Source organism: Epinephelus moara, chromosome 3 (assembly GCF_006386435.1).
Source record: "Epinephelus moara isolate mb chromosome 3, YSFRI_EMoa_1.0, whole genome shotgun sequence".
Taxonomy (NCBI): Eukaryota; Metazoa; Chordata; class Actinopteri; order Perciformes; family Serranidae; genus Epinephelus; species Epinephelus moara.
In genome coordinates this window covers 17,193,854-17,213,929 of record NC_065508.1, presented here as the reverse complement: position 1 = coordinate 17,213,929, position 20,076 = coordinate 17,193,854, and the positions used below count along the sequence as shown (strand labels likewise).

General features: G+C 40.1%; 2 protein-coding genes across 2 annotated transcripts; both read left to right on the top strand.

The window, feature by feature from the left end:
* Positions 1 to 621: 621 nt before the first annotated feature.
* On the top strand, positions 622 to 6,627 carry LOC126387794 (choline-phosphate cytidylyltransferase B-like). Its single transcript, XM_050040458.1, has 8 exons — positions 622 to 849; positions 3,034 to 3,133; positions 3,571 to 3,687; positions 3,874 to 4,025; positions 4,138 to 4,216; positions 4,299 to 4,441; positions 4,568 to 4,756; positions 6,172 to 6,627. The coding sequence occupies exons 1-8, from the start codon at positions 769 to 771 to the stop codon at positions 6,427 to 6,429; spliced, it is 1,119 nt and encodes a 372-aa protein (XP_049896415.1). The 5' UTR covers positions 622 to 768; the 3' UTR covers positions 6,430 to 6,627.
* A 2,117-nt stretch (positions 6,628 to 8,744) lies between these two features.
* Positions 8,745 to 18,572, top strand: LOC126388250 (palmitoyltransferase ZDHHC20-A-like). The gene is made up of 13 exons (XM_050041260.1): positions 8,745 to 8,892; positions 10,229 to 10,255; positions 10,359 to 10,453; positions 10,616 to 10,736; positions 12,328 to 12,397; positions 12,866 to 12,898; positions 13,076 to 13,196; positions 13,640 to 13,772; positions 13,891 to 14,017; positions 15,360 to 15,446; positions 15,543 to 15,622; positions 15,725 to 15,771; positions 15,859 to 18,572. The coding sequence occupies exons 1-12, from the start codon at positions 8,775 to 8,777 to the stop codon at positions 15,766 to 15,768; spliced, it is 1,056 nt and encodes a 351-aa protein (XP_049897217.1). The 5' UTR covers positions 8,745 to 8,774; the 3' UTR covers positions 15,769 to 15,771; positions 15,859 to 18,572.
* Positions 18,573 to 20,076: the final 1,504 nt, after the last annotated feature.

The window sequence follows — 20,076 nt, the reverse complement described above, 5'->3', positions numbered from 1 at the left end:
CAGTGTTATTGTTTGAGATATTTCAGTCGGAACTAAAGTGGTGAACCGATTGGCCTAAACATTTTTAGCTGCTGGTGTGGCTATATAATAATGTGCTAAAATAAGAAGGCAGGGCAGCATGTCAATGATTTCAAAATACCAAAACTGTACTCACAACAGAAATGATCTAATCTGCAGCTGTGTATCCACCGTGGGCAACTTATGACAGATTTGTGTAATGTGGGAACACATCGTCCGTCTGTGTTTGGTTCCAAAGGCTGCTGCTGTCAAAGCTCTGGGCACACACTCACCTTTTTATTTCATCTTATCTAGCTCCTCTACACACGAAATGTTACATTATTAGCAGCCTCTAGTCTCTACATGTCACAGCCCGAAAGGAAATGTGAGAAATGTTTCAAAACATGAGCAGTCTTCACATTAACTTCTTGCTTGACTGTTTTCATACAGTTTATGGAGTTTACAGAAACATGGCATACACCATCCTGTTGCTACAAGCTTCCGTGTCACCACATGAAGGAAGAGAAAGTCCTCACAGTTATTAATGAAGTGCAATCTACATTTCTGAGTAGACAACTTTACTACCAGAGTGGCTTGAACTTTGCCCACTACATCTCCCGTCATCAGGGTCAGGCAGGCCCCTGGGATGTATACTTTAAAACACACACAGGCTTAGAAATATCCCCGCGTACACACCAGTAAGGCCAGCCGAGAGGAGCGGCAGATAGGTGCAGTGGCGTTGTTGGAAGACCAGAGAGCAGAGCATACAGGATGGCTGGAAGGAGACGAGGCCGAGGCAGCAACGTCCAGCAACAACAGACCCCACGGAACCAAAGAGGAGGCTCTCGTAGGGTGAGTCCTGCTCTGTCTGCTCTATGATCATGGCCACCATATTTGTCCTTACATTTAAATACTACTAATAATATGAGAACTATATGTGCCATAAAGAAGATTCTGGTTGTCTTAGATGTGTGTTTTTGGGCTTTCCTTGTAAAGACACAGGAAATGAGAACACACAAGTGTATGTCAGACCTATATTGTATTTAATGTGACAGGCTTTGAATATTACAGAAATAAACTATCCCTCTATGGCTATTTCACTTGTGCCAGGGAGTGGAGAGTTAACTGATTATCTGGGTGGGACGATGTAGCGATGACTCATGCTATGTCGTCAATATAGTGCAGCGATACTTGATTAATCTGAAGTGATATTAAGTAATCAGTTTTCAGTGCTGTAAATGTTACAAATAAATGTGAGTCATATAGTATAAAATGTAAGTGCATATAAGTGCACATTAACATTTAACATTTGTGTCTCCTATGTGGAAACCTGCATGTATGTTGACTTCTTACCTGAAGGTGTAAAGTGGCTAATGCTTTGCTAACTATAAAGACTAAGAGTAAAAAAAATAACAGGCATGGACAGATAAATTCACAAGCATTCACAAAGCACTGATCATTTCAAAACTTAAGCAGGAACACTAGTTGTAGTTTAATACAGGAAACACCAGACATTTGAGCAGCATCAGAGTTCAAAGTGTACCTTACGACACAGCAGATAAAGCTGCGTATACTGTATGTATCTACACACGACACAAAGTCCATGACATGTGGAGCGCTGAGATTCTTCACATCTGTCTTAACGATTTAATCAAAGCTTCAATATCTTTTTTTTTTTTTTTTTACTATGTCAAATTTAGGGAGATTTGTAATACTTTATGTTTTATTAAGTTGGAAACAAATAAGCTTTTGGTTTAACGTATCATTAGAAAGTAAATTATGATTTCACAGTGCAATGGTTGTAGAATAACGAAACCATTTAGTGTTCAGGCTGGTGCCCCATAAGCCTCACTTTCACTGTTGGAGTCTGAAGTTACTGGGTATGGGTATCTCCTGGGAAAATGATGACTAGGGGACAAGTAGGGGACAAGCCCGTCTTAATTTTGTCCTAGACTGGTAAGACCATCTTGATGACATGAGCTCAACATTCTGTTTCGCTCACTGTATCAGTCTGAACCCGGTGTTGCCCCAAACACTTTCAGCGGGCAGGAGTTCTTGCCTTGATAGACAAACTCCTTCTTCCAATCAGCGTCACGAAACAATGGGGAACATCTTCATCACCGACGGAACCAGTTGATAAATGAAGCTTTTGCAAAATTCAGTTGAAAGAATGGCGAAAATGTATTTTCCTTCGAGTAACTCCATGAGTGCATTTTGTTGTTACTGACTCTATTTCTGCAGTAACTTCACTTATTGCTGTGTTTACTCTACCTATGTTAGAGTTAGTGTTTGTTGCATTACTGTTCTGCAAGCTGCGGCCTGCATTGTATTGCATCAACTACAATGCAGTTCCTGATTGGCCCCGATTGGATTTTAATTTCTGGAAAGTGTTTGGGGCGGCACCAAATGCAGACTGATACAGAGAGTGAGACAGAATGTTGAGCTTACGCCCTCAGGACGGTCTTACCAGGCTACATTCGCCCCCCACCCCACCCAATAAAAACATTTACTCCATAAATTGATGCAGAAAAGGCACAATTGGTGCATAAATTATCACAATAATTTATGGGAATTAAGTGTTTGATGCTCAGAAATCTCTAGCAGGGGACCCCCAAACCCCTGTTATATATGTGTCCCCCTCAATACTGAAGTGAAATCTACACTCTTAACTGCTTTGTTATAATTCTGCAGTAACACTGTTGTTGTATTCTGTCCTCCCACACTGTTTGTTTTTGATTGCCTGCATATTTCAAATAACTCCCTGCAACACCCCTGTCCTCCCACACACTCCCAATACATACAGGCTAGTTAAACTGGAACTGTACAACTGCCCTTAGGCATGAATGCAAGTATGACTATGCATGTCTGTATATAACAGCTGTAACAGCTTGTTTAGTTTGAACCTTTCCTGTCACTTAATGCACAATGAGACCCTGTGCAGGATAAGACGTTTAGGAGATGGATGAACTAAACTGGAAAGCATTTAATTACGTTCAACATGTGGTTTTTGTTTTCCTCTGCTCTCTCTGTATTCAGGCTCTCCGGGAACCAGCTGCTTTTGCCAAGTCTACAGGTTGTGAATCAGAGGTCCCCCATGAAAAGTTGACCCTTGCCCAAGCACGAAGGGGCACACCAGGTCACACTTCTCTATAGTTTTTGTTATCATCGCTCATTAATGTCATGCAACTCAGTGTCCTCTTGTCAGCCTCAGCTAGTGGCAGCAACGAATCAGGGAAGGCTAGCAGGAGAATTGCTGACTCCAGATGCTTCAGTATGCTGGTATCAGCTGATATCAGCTGTGCAACGTGATTTTAGTATAAGTGCAATATGGTTTTATTGCTAGTTAATTGACTGATAGTTTCTTTGGTATTATTATGATCTTTTCCTTCAGGAATGTGTCACGCCATTTGACGAACGAGTTAGCAACAGATTAGAAGTGGCTGGTCAGATATTGGCATCAACTTCAAAATACCACATCAGTAAATCTCTATAGATAACAGAACAAAGAAAGTGATGTTTTGTAGCGTCATGTTGGTATTTAAAAACGTGTTTATCACAATTCTTATCTTGTAGCTCATCGTCCGGTGCGAGTCTACGCTGATGGGATCTTTGATCTTTTCCATTCGGGGCATGCTCGAGCTCTAATGCAGGCCAAAAATGTTTTCCCCAACACATACCTGATAGTAGGAGGTAAAGTATGGCTCTCACTCCCTCTGATGCAGGAAAACACACTGCTAAACACGAATCATAATCTTTAAACAAAATGGCCTGAATAGGACCAAAATCTTATGGCTCTTTAAGTGGTTTATTCCAGTTTACTTATTCCATATTAACCCTTACTATCCCTTAATACTAAATCCAGATCTCTGTCTTTAGTCTGCAGTGACGAGCTCACCCACAAGTTTAAGGGTTACACGGTGATGACAGAGAATGAACGCTACGAAGCCCTGAGGCACTGCCGTTACGTTGACGAGGTGGTGCGAGACGCTCCCTGGACCCTTTCCGCAGAGTTCCTCAAGAAACATAAGGTCAAAGACCACGCAGTCATTGCACAAACAGCTTCTCACAATGTCATACAGTGACAACAACAAAGGTATCTGGTGTTCAGTCAGTCTGAATACTGTAATATTGCACTTACAGATTGACTTTGTGGCCCATGACGACATCCCTTACACCTCTGCTGGATCACACGATGTTTATAAACACATCAAGGAAGCAGGTGAAGATATGAATATTCATATAGTGAATTCTTCCTCTGTAATTTCTCACATTAGTTATAAGAATTTATGTTTTAATGTCAGGGATGTTTGTGGCCACTCAGAGGACAGAAGGCATCTCCACATCTGATCTGATCACTCGAATCGTCCGTGACTATGACATCTATGTTCGACGCAACCTGCAAAGAGGCTACACAGCTCGAGAACTGAATGTTGGATTCATTAATGTTAGTGAAATTATATTTTGCCGAATGGAAAAAAATACAAACTAAATGTTGACATTTTTAAATGAACACTGGAGGAAAAAAATCACAGATGTACTTATGATAACTTGCTTTGTCTCTTACTTACAGGAGAAGAAATACCGTCTGCAGGAGCAGGTGGACAAGATGAAAGAGACGGTCCGTACAGTGGAGGAAAAGTCCAAACACTTTGTCTACAGAGTGGAAGAGAAGAGTCAAGACCTCATCCACAAGTGGGAAGAAAAGTCGCGAGAATTCATTGGCAACTTCCTGGAGCTTTTTGGACCTGATGGAGCCTGGGCATGTTCACTTTTATATTAATCCACATTAACATTACATTACATTTGTTGTTTTATAGAAAAATATATAGAAGTTATGTAATTTGCTCAAGTCTTGTTGTTACTGTGTGGTTACCAGGAGACTCCAGTAAGTCACTGTGTCTTGCCAAAAAATAGTCCTGCTCATAACCACAAATTTGTCATTTATACACTAACACAGGCAATTACCTGACACAACATGGGGAAAGGATTTAAAATAGCTTGAAACTTCCTTGTAAAACCTTTTATCATAGTCGTGACTCAAATCAGTTAAATCTGAACTCAGACACACTCCTAAAATTAGCCCAGCCCACGCTGTATAGGGATAGTGGTGTCTCTGATGGTATCTCCATCACGGGCACAGTATAAATTCACCAAAAAATCATAGAAAAAAAAAGGCATCTTATAATTTCAGATCTCACTTCATAATTACCATGTTTAAAATTTGAGTCTCTACATCTATAGTTTCATCTGAGATCAACACTGGCTTACTATATACACTGGACCATGTCACAAATTAAGACCTATTTAACATATACTGTAACTCACAACTAAATACAATATCATTTTTGGCCATACTCTGGTCAATGATGAAAGGCACTCTGGGTAATGTGGGAAATAGCTGAAGTATAAATAACTATGGCAGATTGGGTGAAAGTGAGTAGACTTGGGCGGTATCTATTTTTTCATAGCTTCCTAGGAATTTCACCAGAGTATACAGTATATGACAGTATTTGTGTTAAAAAAAAAATGTAAAAGCTGAGCTGCTGGTGATAGAATTCATAGTGACATGTAGGCTGTGACACTGTCTATGATTGGGTGGTATTTTAAAATTTTCCAAATGGCCACTGTCAACATAACAACTGTTGCGTGCCCTGTAGTTTCAGTGTGTTCGAGTGGCGAGTCTGCTGGGTTCCACAGGCTCTCTTAACTTTTTCAGCCTAAGAAACTGTCACAAAATGTCAAGAAAGTAAATATTCATACATCCATTTTCCTTATTAAACAACATGAGTTAGATGTGAAAATATGGTTGCTCTACCACTGTTTTCCCTGCTGTTTATCTCTGCTGTTCTTGGCCAGCTATTTACAGTCTTGTAACGTTATCCCCACCACTTACAGTCGCCATCTTTCTTAGCTCAGCTGCTGTTCCACCGGAAGAGACTGGCCTCTAGTGGCACCTGTTGTGCACTACATTGCCTCCATACAACATCTCTGTATTCATTTATTAGAAAGAGTAGCATCTGTATTTTTGATGGTATTGAAGTTCATACTGTCAGGATTTCAAAATACTCTACTATACTGTTATACCTTGATACTTCCAGAGCCAAAAAGTGACTAAACAACTGAGCACAACATTACAACACATTAAAACTGTCTTCCATCTCTGTCCTTGTTTAGCATGCGATTCAGGAACGCAGTGGCCGTATGCTACAGGCCCTTTCACCTTACTCCTCGCCCCGCGGCTCCCCCAGCAGCAGTCCCACCAGAAGACGGTCTGTTTCTCCTGACTTCTCAGCCTCAGCCTCAGCCTCAGCCTCTGCCTCTGCCTCTGCCTCCCCCTCCTCTCTGTCCCCTCCTTCCTCCCCCTCTTCACCTAAGAAGACCACACGCTCCTCTCTCAAAGCTGCATCCACACTCAGTGAACATGTACAATAAGGTCATCTTGGTTTGATCTTTTTTGTTGGTCTCCTTACAGGCTGTTGGTCAATAACCTGGTTCATAATGTGTCAAATGAGGTTATCAATTAAATTAACCAATGACAAGGAAGTATTTACTGGTTTATTCAAGTGCAATATATCACAATGTACATAATGTTTCTTCACTGAAAATAAATGGAAAAGACATTAAAATTTCCTCAGATGTTATTTGTCTTTTGTCATCTTTTACTTTTCAATATGTCTAAATACATAACACACATTCAAAGTGCCTCTATTGGAATCTGAATACAATAACTTTATCAATTCATTAAAAAAAAATGCTTGTACTTAAATGTGCACACTGCATGCACTGATGGAATTTCTGTGTCTCCTGAAACAGAAATTGAGATCTGCCCTGGAAAGCATATTTGGGATGCTGTGTAATAAATGTGGGATGCTTTATCTTCATATTTGCCAAGCTGCAACATTGAGGGAAGAGTATAGTTTTGTTTTTGGAAGAACAGTATTCTCCTGAAGTCTGACTTTTTAAACTGTCTGTTACTAATAAAAAGAGCTGCTGTGACTGGCATTATTAAAGCTTCCCTTAACTTCACCTGCTGCTAGAGACATGGAGAACTTTGATTCCTGGTTAGGGGCCATAGAGCTGACGTTGTGGCATCACCTCAGCCACATGTAAGTGACTCTGTGCTCAAACCTTGTGGTGTGCCTAGTGGCTACAGTCAGTGCATAGATGGCCTGGATGGCCTTTGCTTGTCTGTGCAGGTACCCCAGAGAATGCCCGCAGGGCAAATGGCAGAACAGGCCCGGTGAGATTCGGAGCTTCAGAGATCTCCCGTGTCTTAGTGGGAGCTGGATCCTCCCCTCTCACTCTCTTTCTATCTCCATCACATCAAAAAAGCTATGACACAAAGCTATCACTTTATGCATCATGTAAGCAGCCAGACAACTCACAGTATTTGCAGTAGAGGCAGCACAGCATGTAAATGTAATGGGATGCAACGAATTAAATGCCTGTAAATGAATATTATTGAGGTATATTTATGTCAGACTTAAAGCCAACCCTGATGTCCATGTCATTTAATGTCCTACATGGAGTAATAAGTTTGGGAGGTGGCTGAATATTGCTAAAATGGGTGCTTACAAAGTTGGTCTAAATCAAATTACCAATGTGAAGGGTGTCACTTGTAGTGATATACACACACATCATTTTTAGCTTTTTTTAATTGGTTTTACGACCTGAAAAATCAGCTTTCGTGAAACTAGTAAAGAAAGAACATCTAGCAGCTAAGATGTTGGTGGAGTCCAAAACAGAGCTAAAAGGAGTGTAAATATTGGACTTACATTCATCACGTAGCTGGAAACACTGCACGATCCCATATAAATGCTCATGTGTCCCATAGACTGTATAAATAATGGAGGTAACTAACGTGACATCATCCATTGGTTTGTGGACTGCTGTTTTGAAGCTGCAAATTTGGTATTTTGGCCATCGGCATCCTTGTTTTTTTGGAGCCAGAAGTGGCCACATTTGAATGAGAGGTTGGAGCTGTGGAGGAGCAAGGGTGGGTCTGACTGTGAAAACCACACGTTGCAGACAGCCTGTCACTCTAGCAGACCCACCCTTAAATATGCATAGCTTTAGACCTTACTAAAATGTAAATGAGTAAATTATAAAAAATAAAATTCAACTGCAGTTTTTGCAGTTAACTGGCTTAATTTTTCAGCCTGGGAGGATGCCATGACGTGTTTACCATGAGCTAATATTATAACAGATGCTGAGCTTTCAGCTTGTTATGGAGTTTCTCTGCCCCCGTGTGGCCAAAAATAATTCAATTAATGCAGATTTAGTCTTTTAAATGGCATTGGGTACTTTAAATCACTGAAATTATTTCTAGGTACATTTTCTTTTTATCTTATTATGAATTTATTTTTTTAACCATTCAATATGTTCTAAATCCTGATATAAAAAGCCAAGAAAACAGCCTATGGTTAAAGAAAGCATTTATTTACACAGTCAAACAAAGATGCTAAGATGCAAGATGAGTCACCGTAGTGTCCTGTGATGGTTGATTGGTACGTTTAAAAGTAAGCTACTCTTGACAGGGCATCACTTTTATTTGTTATTGTGTTTGTAGTCAAAACAAAGCAGTCTCATGAGTGCAATTTATCAACCAAGCGTTAAAAGTATATTAAAATCACGCGCGGGACCTTTAAAAACACGGGCGCTTGTTCCAGAGTGCCGCGCTCTCAGGTGTCTATCTTGGTCTTCTATCATCTTTGGCTCACTCATTTAACACCATGGAAATGACGTCACCGCCAGCTAATGTCCCATACGGATTAAAGATGGCGCCCTCTCATGCACTGAGGTGCTGTAAACGGGCTCTAAACTGGGTACCTGTCCTGTTTATCAACCTGGTTGTCGGTTGGTCTTATTACGCTTATGTTGTGGAGCTTTGTGTCTGTAAGTACATTTATTTTCATAAGTATTTATCGCCATTGCGGAGCGAATATCTGTTTGTGTTGACAGTTCAGGGCTGCCAACTTTAATAAGCTAGTTGGAGATTTAAAATCATCCCCAGGCTGCATACCGCATACATGCGTTTAAACGTCAGGGAAATATTACACTGCGTAATTTGTTTCAGATTGTTTAACCGTTGACTTACATGCTATACTTCATGACAGTTACGTCTATAACGTTATAATAATCGGGCAACTTTTTCAGTTAGATTGAGAGAGACTTGTGTAGTCATCAAGGAATAATGAATAACTTCACCATGATTGCTGTAATGCACCTGGTAACAGAAATTTTAAAAAGCCAGTTAACTGGGATAAAAGTGTTTATTAAAAAAAAAAAAATAAAACTTATTTTTGTTGTAATGTGCAGTGTATTGTAAATGAATGGACAAGTTAGCTCTCTAATTTAAAAGCTCCTTTAAATGGTACACATTATTTTCACGGTTTTAAACACATAGTTAAATTATAAATGGGGTTTATTTCCTGGTGTTGTGTTGTTTCCAATGTAGGCTACATATTGCATATAAATATATATATATTAATCTCAATTGAACACAAGTTGATATTTAACAAATACAATGATAGTTAATCATTTTTTTAAATTGTTGTTTGAGTGATAATGGAAAAACCTTGGGAGCCAGCTGTAAAAATTATAACATAATGAGGAATTACTGTATAATTTAAGCGCATGATGCATTTTATGTTATTTATTGTCTATGGGAAAATGTACTGAGAGGCTTGTGTTTTACTGTCTAATAGCAAGCTACCAAACCCATCTTCATGTAAACTTTGGCTATCATAGATGCACCCAAAACCACAGAAACAAACTGACTCATTCAGTACAGGACATGATTTCTGACTTGTATTTCATAATAAGATGTGATCATCCAATCTTAAACAGATCTAAAGGCAATTCAGGTACATTAGTATTGATTGTATGTTTTAACAGATAGATGTTGATTAGTTGTGAGTGCCCTGATATGCACTGCCTCCACACGTACAGTAGGTTTCTTATAGTTTTAGCCTGGAACTGATTGTACTATATCAGCATGTAGTCGCACTGTACTTATGTCTGTAACTCAGCGGTCAGGACAGGGACATCCCTGCTGCTTAAACAAAGCTCTCTGTTATGGGTGGGTTACTGCTGGCCGTGCCAGGCTGCTGCCACATGGTGTGAGAAAGGGGTGGTGTGTGTGAGTGTGTATGGTGGGGGATGTGTAGTCATGCATTCTTAGGATTTTCATGACTGCTCACTAATATATTTTTTTCTCTGCCTTATCTAGATACGATCCCAGGTAATGCAGAACGAAGTAAGTGAAACCTACAGTTCCTCTCATGTTGATCATTTGTAGCAAAAATTATGTCAGAGATGCAAATGTAGCTGCAAATCTAATGTTTCCTTTCTCTCAACAGTCAGCTATTTGGTCATCTTTCACATTGTCCTCGGCATGTTTATATGGTCCTACTGGAAAACTATCGGGTCCAAACCAACCGGCCCCTCGAAAGCGGTAAGCCGAGAAAAAAAGATTTCCCATGAACACTTTTATTTTTATGTTCAGAAGGGAGGATTTGGTGAATATACACACATAGTAAACTATCCAATACAAGTTTATATACAGTGAGTCTTTTGCTGGTCTGTTCCTGACTCCAGTCTGTTTTCCTCTTGTCAGTTCGGTCTTCCCAGAGCAGAGAAGGAACTCTATGAGAGAGAGGAGCGAGCTGAGATGCAACAGGAGATTCTGAAGAAAGTGGCGAGGAATCTACCTGTGTATACACGCACGGCAGGAGGAGGTGAGGCTTTTACCGCAGCATCAAAACTAACTATGGTTCGCTTCCTATTTTAATGCCCAGTAGTTGCTTTAAAGCAGAAACAGGAACAGGGCAAACTCTGTTTAAGAAGTATGTCACTGCTGGAAAGAGGGTCTTTTCACAAAGCGGGACTGTCTATGCAGTAGACAGATGCAAATACATAAGAAACTGGGGCACTTTTTGGAAGTTCTCATGATGGCGGCTGGTATACAACAGAATGTTTTCAAGCAAGTACAATCTGTGGTTTGAACAACAACCAAAGATGGCGGGAAGTTGAACACAAGTCATTTACACATACTACCTGCTCTGTTACAATACAAAGCCGGTTGAAAACATAGACTGTAAAAATAATGGACGTGGCTACAGTCAGCTTTTGGTTATGAAGCCTCGAGTTTGGCGTTTTGTCTGTCGCCATCTTGTGTTTTTTGGGGGGGCGTTTGGAGCCAGACGTGACAATCAGTGCTTCTCAAGGTCAAGTATGCTTCCTTGGTAGGACAGGTCCTCTAAGTTGGGTCCTAGGATAGGATAGGCAAGACTCCCTACTAGCATTTGTTGAACACACATTGGAACAGGCTAGTGAGTGCCCAGGTGGGTGTCATTGAAGAGGCCCTGCCTTTGATTCCGGTAAATTGTACACAAAGAATTGTGGGTACTAATGCCTGCTGAGGATACACACATTTATCCTTGAAAAGTCTCTGAAGGAAGGACTCAGTCCTCAGTAGAATTCGAAGGATCCTTGACATTGGAGCATTCCTTCAGTAGGATTCGATGATGCAGCGTCCTTGAAATTTAGCTGGTTAAGGATCCTTCCTTGACTTTGAGAAGCACCACATATTTGGGTGAAAGGCTGGAGCTGTTGAGGAGCAAGGGCTGGATCTGTGGGGATTTTCCTTGCTTCCAGTGGCCGTTTATGGATCAGCAGTTTTTGGCACTTAGGTGTTGGCTCAGGTTTTCAGCTCTGAAGGTGGCTGCTTGGTTAAAAATCGGAAAAGTATCCCTTTAAGTAACTGTTGTCACCATTGCCTTACGTGTGACATTGCATAACTCTGTTGCTACACTGTGTCTTCCCTTTTTAGATAAAAGAGCAACACTGATTATATCTTTTTTAAAAGGAAGTACTCTTCGCCATTTCCTGCTAATGCATGTCAGGCTCATTTGTGTTGTGTTTACAACGCTGCATCTAGCAGAAGGGTTAATTGGACTCAGGTGCACCTCGTTATCTCTGCGGGCTACACACGCATCGTCTGCTCATTAACAGTCTTGTTCTCACGTACTCTGTTTCACAGGGACATTTGAAAAGACACTATAAAAAATGATGCCCTCATGTTTATATTTAGTCTTTAATCAGCTTAAAGAATTATTAAGTGATGGAGATGGTCAGCTTTTGTTTGAAACATTAAAAGAGCAGGGAATTTCTAAACAAAGGAGAAGTGAATGCAGAGAAATACACCTCAAATTCTTATTTTATTTAAATACCAGCTACCTCACATACACCTTGATGGTGATGGTGCCATCTTTTGTATAAGTGTAATCGTGATACAGCACTAATTCTGCTTTCATTTTCTCTATAAAGCCATCAGATACTGCGACCACTGCCAGGTAGTCAAACCCGACCGCTGCCATCACTGCTCCACCTGTGAGATGTGAGTGTTTTTTAAGTGTACACACTATAATTAAGGCTCATCATTTACATTTTTGTTTGTTTTCCTAGAAGAAGCAGTGCTACGATTTCACTGTTCCTAAACATCTATAGGTTGTTATTTCTGGCTGCAAGTAAACATGAACCACAATTTCTGGTAACAGGAATTGAAGAGAAAATGCAAATGTGTTGCTGTTGAGAAATAAGACAATAAATGGTTAAACAGACTGTATGTCTGCTGGTTTTAAACCAAAATTTCACTTGTTTTTGTTATCTGAATTAGAATATACAACATATACACATAAAGTCACACTTCTTTTTTAAATATTGACCATTGTGTATTTTCTGACATCTACATCATTCATTGTACTGTAAGTGCTTCTGGGTAACTGGATCAACAAATTGTCGAACATATAACATCCTGTAAATGGTACTAATGGACACATGTTTTCCCTTATTCTCATTTTTCAAGGTGTGTGTTGAAAATGGACCATCACTGCCCCTGGTAGGCTATTTTTTTAATTTAATTATACATTTAGGTTCTTCTTTTTATTCCACCATGATCATGATGAAGTTGGTTTCTTGTGCTGTCTGTCAGAAAAAGATCAGTTTCCTCTAAATGAAGAGATAAGAGAGATAAGCATCACTTTCCGTCTCATGTTTCTGTCTTGTTTTCTTTCAGGGTGAATAACTGTGTTGGATTCTCAAACTACAAGTACTTTGTCTTGTTCTTGGCCTACGCTTCACTCTACTGTGCAGTCATTTGTGCCACAGTCATCCAGTATTTCATCAAATTCTGGACTGTGAGTACAGAAACGTCCTCTTATGTACATATCCTCTAATTGACAGTATCATTAATTGCTGAATTAATTTAAAACATGTAGTGCAGTCAGGCTGTGGTGAGTCATGTGAGGACTGCCTTGTAAGATACTGAGCAGTTGGTTTACAAAGTGTCACTGTGGTGCACAAGTGTGTCATGTGATCACTTATCAGGAGATCCTCTTCAGCATACTGCGTTGCAGGAGACAATGGCCTCTGTCACACACTCCAGCAGTGAAGGAGTATATTGTGTTATAGCAAAAAAAGATACAGTTCTGTGCAAAGGTGGGATGTTGTACAATAACAATAAAATGTTTACCACTGTACCACAGTCAGTTGTTGGGTAAAGATGACTTGACATGAGAACAGGAAATCTTCTTGCAGACTGACAAGACTGACACTTTTGTTCTCCTTTCCCCCTCTGAAGAAACAACTGGCTGACACGCACGCCAAATTCCACATCTTGTTTCTGTTTTTCGTGGCGGCCCTGTTCTTTATCAGCATCCTGTCACTTCTCAGCTACCATCTGTGGCTTGTGGGAAAGAACAGGACCACTATAGGTAAAAACAGGACCACTATAGGTAGCCATAAATAAAAATGGAATTTAATTCAACTTCGATTACATCATTTTAGAAAATCACCTCTGACTGACTAACTATATTTTACATCTATTTTCAGAGGCGTTTAGAGCTCCTGTGTTCACAAATGGTCCAGATAAAAACGGGTTTTCTCTGGGCTTTAGCCGAAATGTAGCTGAGGTGTTTGGAGACCAAGGGAAGTACTGGTTGTTTCCTGTTTTTTCAAGGTGAGTCTACTTTGACCTGATGTAACTGCAGCTATAAATCACCTTAGCAATCACAATGATGCACATGAACACACCGCAAAGGCTACAGCGGACTGTCAACCAGCACTTACATTCTACAGCTGTGTGAGGCAGTAACTCTCCACACCAGCAGACGGTGGTAGTCTATTATCCTCATTCAAAAACGGAAGCTGGTTAGCCAGTTAGCACGTTAACAACACAATCTAGTGTTGAAAGAACAAAGCATATTTATCATGTGCCAGTGAACAATACCACAAACCGTCACGAAATGCTTCTGCTAAAGAGCTCAGTGGCAAAGGAAAAATAATCTCACCTTACATGACAAGTTTGTTTTAGTCTCACTACCTCTTGACTGTACACATGCCACATTTTTTACGCCTTCAAATTCATTGTTTTCAATGTAGAAGAGTGGTTTGTGCGCTCAAACGCCAGAGCAACACAGTCACAGCGCACATGTGTTCCCGAGTGGCTTCTTCTCAGGGCACTATGGCTGCAAACAAACAACCAAACAGAGCCAGCAGATAGCTTTACTGTCTTCCATTAATATCAGTCTGTGGTAAATATGGAGGAGAAGTTAATCATTTTAGTGCAGGGCTGCCAGGGCTTTACATCTGTCCATTTTTAATAATACACTATAAAACAACACCTGAAAGAAGATCAGCGCTGCACTTAAGATTTCTGGTAAGTAGGCTATGATACAGAGCTGGTTATGGCCACTCAGCAACCTCAGAGGCAAACTGCCTCCACGCCCTTGAAAGTTGGCACAGAGGACGCACAAGAGTAGTGCCCGACCTCGCATTCTCCAGGCGGTGAAAGATTCAGCATGTGTACGGTCCCTTGAGCTCTTTGTTTATTTTTCTCACTTCTTTTCTCTTCTCGTGCTGAACTAAACTACAGATCAGATTGATTTCATTAACCAAAGGCCCCACTGTTGCCGACGCATGTTCGGCCAAAAAGAAGCCAACAAGGACCAACATTGTGGGACACACCGCACCAGGGTGGCAGACGCTCACCAACAGTCCAACTTTGACCAACAGCCGATTGTTGGCTTGGTGTGTCAGGGCCTTTATACCAAACTCTTCACAACTCGACATGTTTCTGTGACATTAGCATGTTGCTACATGAGGCAGTGTAGGCTATGTAAAGTACAGATTTGCAGTAGCATGCCTGGAGCAGATGATAAAGAAATCCAAAAAATAAGTAAAGCTTCATAGGTCCCCTGTAACTCCAATGAGCTCTGTATTTTCAGCTATTTCAGTGGAGTTAAAACTTGACCCTGAATCCACCTAATGCTAACATTCTGTGTCTATCTCTTTCTTATCAGTCTGGGAGACGGGCATTCCTATGTTACCAGATTGGTACACATAGATCCTGAACAAGCAAACAGTGTCCTCCAGCAGAATGGCAAAAGGCTAGTATTGTTTTTCTTTTATCCCCCAAATATTTAATCTGTTTTCTTTCAGTTTTGTTTGCTGGGTGTTAATCTCTAATGCAACTTTAATTACAGCCTTGCTGATGGGGAGGCCAACCCTTGTGCACTTGGTAACAGTATACAACACACAACGGAAGACAGTAAAGACAAAACTGGTTTGTTGTTCTCACATTTTCCTTGTTTTTTGTAACTACTGTTCAAAAGTCAACCATTAAACACTCCCTGAAATGTCTCATGTCCTCACTGTTTCCTTTCAGAAGGAGGCCAGACAGTTTCTGTGACAGTGGAGAGTGAGCCATAGCAGGTATGTGAACGTGCTGTGAATACTGTAGAGTGGTGGCGAATTGTCCTCCTCCTGTGTTTATTCGTACTTTGTTGTCTATCACTGCAGGTCGCAGGCACATCAGTAAACTATGATGCCTTAAACCAGGAGCATCAGCGCCGCCACAGGAGCCGTCCTCCACCCTCATTTTGAGTTCAACAGTGCAGCCTCAAGCTACATGTTTTGTACATACATCAAATGGACCATAACTTCCTCCGGTGTGCTTTAAACCAGCACCCCAACAATACTGTTATCACGCGACAGTGACTGTACAGCAACCTCGTAGACTGCACCAGTCTGAAGCAGAGGTAATTCACAGGTTTCGTCTTTCTTTTGAGCCAAAGACATTCATTTTATTTTTTGTTGTATCTGTTGTTGTTGCATCTGAAAAACTCTGGGACTGCTTTTTCGCCTCGAGCCAACGTTTGTCTACATTGTCTGTGTTTATCTACATGGATTAATCGCATAACACATTCCTAATAGAGAATCCTGTTTTCAGTATTAATTAAGCATTAATGACCAAGAGGGAGAAGAGGGAGCCACTAAAGTGAGATGTGTACAAGTTGTAAAGAATGGTGAGACATTTCAACACTGCCAGCAGTGTAAGAATGATCAGTTTTAAACTCCAAGCACAGTGCAATTATTAAGACCAATTATCTAATGGTCTAATTTAGTTTACAGTTTACATGACTGAAAAATATTTTGAATGTCTTTATGTTTACACTTTTAAGATATTTATGTTTTACATTTCAGATTTTATACTATGCTCAAACATACAAATTATCAAGGGTTTAAATGTTTGGACCAAATCCAGTTTAATTCCAGTTAAATGATTTTAAATAGTTAAAAAGTTGGTTTGCCATTTTTAATTGCACTATAAATATTTGTAATTTATTTATTTTCAAGCTTTTCTAATTTAATTGCATCATTTTAGTGTCTGTTAATTTTATTGTAATGGATTATTTTTATTTGTATTTATTCGTTTTTCATGATCAGTTCTTTACTACAGTGAGTATTTGTTTTTTAATTTATCAATCTTGAGTGTTAAAGGTTAACTTTGGTATTTTTTTATATTTTTCAGCCTGGATACTGTTCACCCAGTTAGATGTGAAAATACGCTGCCTGTACACTCCTTTCCTTTTTTTTTTCTTTTTTTCTTTTTTTTTTTACATCTAATTGCGTGATTTAAGATTTTATTCCAACCAAACCAGAGTGGGTGATTGTTGAGTGGAAAGTCAAACCAAGACAGTTTTGTGAGTTTTATTTTGTTTCTGTCAACTTTTACTGCTTCTGTCAGCTTCTGTTTCTTTAAATGGAGTCTGGTGGGTTTGGCGTTAGCGATCTCAGGGCTGTTTCTAGACAAACAAAAAGGATCTTAACAAAAAGGATCTTACTCTTAAATTAAAATGTTAATCTCTTTAGCGATCCTTTCCGTAAGCTGTCAGACACTTAAAATGTCAGTGGCAAAAAACAAGCACTTTCAGCGAGCGAACACTGAAGGTGCATTTTGCCCAGAGTGGTTACATTGCAGCCCTCTCCACTAAAACCGGACAAATTAAAGGCGCTGTATGTAAGAATGTGGCCAAAACGGTTACTGCACTCAAATTCAAAATACTGCTGCGAGTCGTGTCCGCCCCCCCCCTCCCCTACAGATTCGAGGTTGCTGGACAGCGGCACGCTGGAGACTGATTTGTTTGCCCACGGGCGGCTGCCGTGGCAGGGCCGCGTCGCCGCGTCCTTGATCTTCCGTTTTCCAGTGGACCATTCGAGCAAGTCCGGCTTCTCTGCTGCTAACGCTGCTGCCGGGATACAGCTGAGGAGGAGCCGGCTGCTAATGCTATGTACTGGGACACTGCTAATGCTGCTTGCCGTGCTGCTGTAGCTCAGTCGTAACTTTAACTGATGCTGAGACTCTACTGACTGCGTGACTGGTAGATGGCGGGGGGTGGCGCAACAGGCCAAAACACAAATTCAAAACATAAACATGATTTGCGGACCGTAAAATTTTTTTTTAAATGCAAATATTCTGGCTGTACTATTGTTGTCGGTGAGATCAGTATGTTATATGAACATTATTCCTTAGTCTCTGTGACATATTAGGAGGATTTTACGACTATTTGCTTTAGATTTCTTACATATAGCTCCTTTAAAAAAAAAAAAAAAAATTCCCATTAGTCACTTAGACATACAAGCATGATAAAATAAGGTCCAGGCTGAAAAATACCAAGTTACCTGTTAATGCCAATGATTAAATCTTTTTGCTTTCTTTCTTTTATTTTCCAGTTTAATGATAAGATTTATTTGAAAGTAAATGAGAGCACAGAATGAAACCATAATTAACCTGTTAAAGGATATTGTCAGAAAGGTCAGGTGTTATTGATCAACTGTGTTCTTTAGCCTCAACCCAGATAGATAAGGTAGAGTTTATATACTGGTAATGAAATAGTAGGATTGCCATCCTAAATGCTCTTCTATGTGCTCCTGGCAGCTGCTTCCTTGTATTACATTCATTTTAGTGGAAATGATGAACAGCACAGTGTGGGGTTTGCTGAATGATGATCAGACAATAATGTGTAGATATTACTGACTGAGTGCTAGCCCATGTGCATGTACTCACAGAATCTCACAGTAGTTTAATAACTTACTTCACTGATTAAACCTAGCTTCCTGCACCACCCAAGCAGCTAGTGCTGCTAACATCACCAGGCCTGTAAAGAACTGCTGTTTTGAGACAAAATGATTCACGCAGAGTGACCTTCAATGTTCTGTAACAATAAATATAATGTAATAAACTATGAGGTGTGTCTTCATTTCAAACACTGGTGCGCTGCGATTTGTTATAAATTAGAGGAGTCGAAAATCCTTACTTTACTTAACCACTGCAGAGGACTGACTGTGTTTATAGCCATACGAATTCAGATGATTATCGTAACCAGCTTAAGATGTCTAAGATGTGTCCAGATGTGTTTGATGTGACATGCTTTTTTAGGTTGCAATGTTTTGGTGATGCAGATGTGACAATAGGAAAAACAGGCATTTGTGATCAGATGCTGAGCTTACTCATTCTTTAATCATAAAAGTCAAAATGAACCTTAGCATGCTGACGTTAGCATTTAGCTTAAAGCACAGCTGTGGCGCTGGCGCCCCATGTACAGAGACATCGCCTCGCTGCAGCAGCCGCGGGTTCAAATCCAGCTCGCGGCCCTTTGCTGCATGTCAGTCCCCACTCTCTCTCCCTATTTCACTCTCTGTCCTGTCAATAAAGGCAACAAAAAAACAAGAACAAAGTTTTCCAAATTTAAGTTAGAACCAAAATCATTATAGGCTACTGCAGGGTTAGCAAGTTAGCTTGCTAAGTAGGTAGGTTATGCTAACAAGTAAGCTTGCTGGTAGACAAGAACATTAGCGAGCTAGCTTGCTAAGTAGGTATGCTATGTTAATGAGGAAGCTTGCCAATAGGCTAAAATATTAGCGAGTTAGCTTACTAACTAGGTTGGTTCTACTAATAAGTTAACTTGCCAATAGACAAGAATACTAGCGAGCTAGCTTGCTAAGTAGGTGAGCTATGTTAATAAGGAAGCTTGCCAATAGGCTAGAATATTAGCAAGTTAGCTTGCTTACTTGGTTGGTTCTACTAATAAGTTAACTTGCCAATAGACAAGAATATTAGCGAGCTAGCTTGTAAGTAGGTATGCTATGTTAACAAGGAAGCTTGCCAATAGGCTAAAATATTAGCGAGTTAGCTTACTAACTAGGTTGGTTAAGCTAGTAAGTAAACTTGCCAACAGACAAGAATATTAGCGAGCTAGCTTGCTAAGTAGGTATGCTATGTTAAAGAGTAAACTTGACAGTAGACAAGAATACTAGCGAGCTAGCTTGCTAAGTAGGTGTGCTATGTTAACAAAGAAGCTTGCCAATAGGCTGGAATATTAGCGAGTTAGCTTGCTAAGTAGGTAAGCTATGCTAACAAGTAAGCTGTTCACTGACAGAGTAAGGATAATTTCATTTTCAGTTGAAAATTCCTGCAATTAACAGAATTTCCCACCTTTTTCCATGTGGATCCTGGATAGATTTGATCAGATTTATACAGGACTAACTTACCATCATCATCATCATCATCATCACACTGATTCTGGATAATTTGTTAATGTTGGCATCAACATAGCAGTGATGGCCCTGGATCATTATACAAATGATCCAGGGTCAACATGGCATTGATGTCCCTGGATTAACCTAACCAAATGCGCAGGATGAAGATGATGATGATGATGACTCTGGATCAACGAA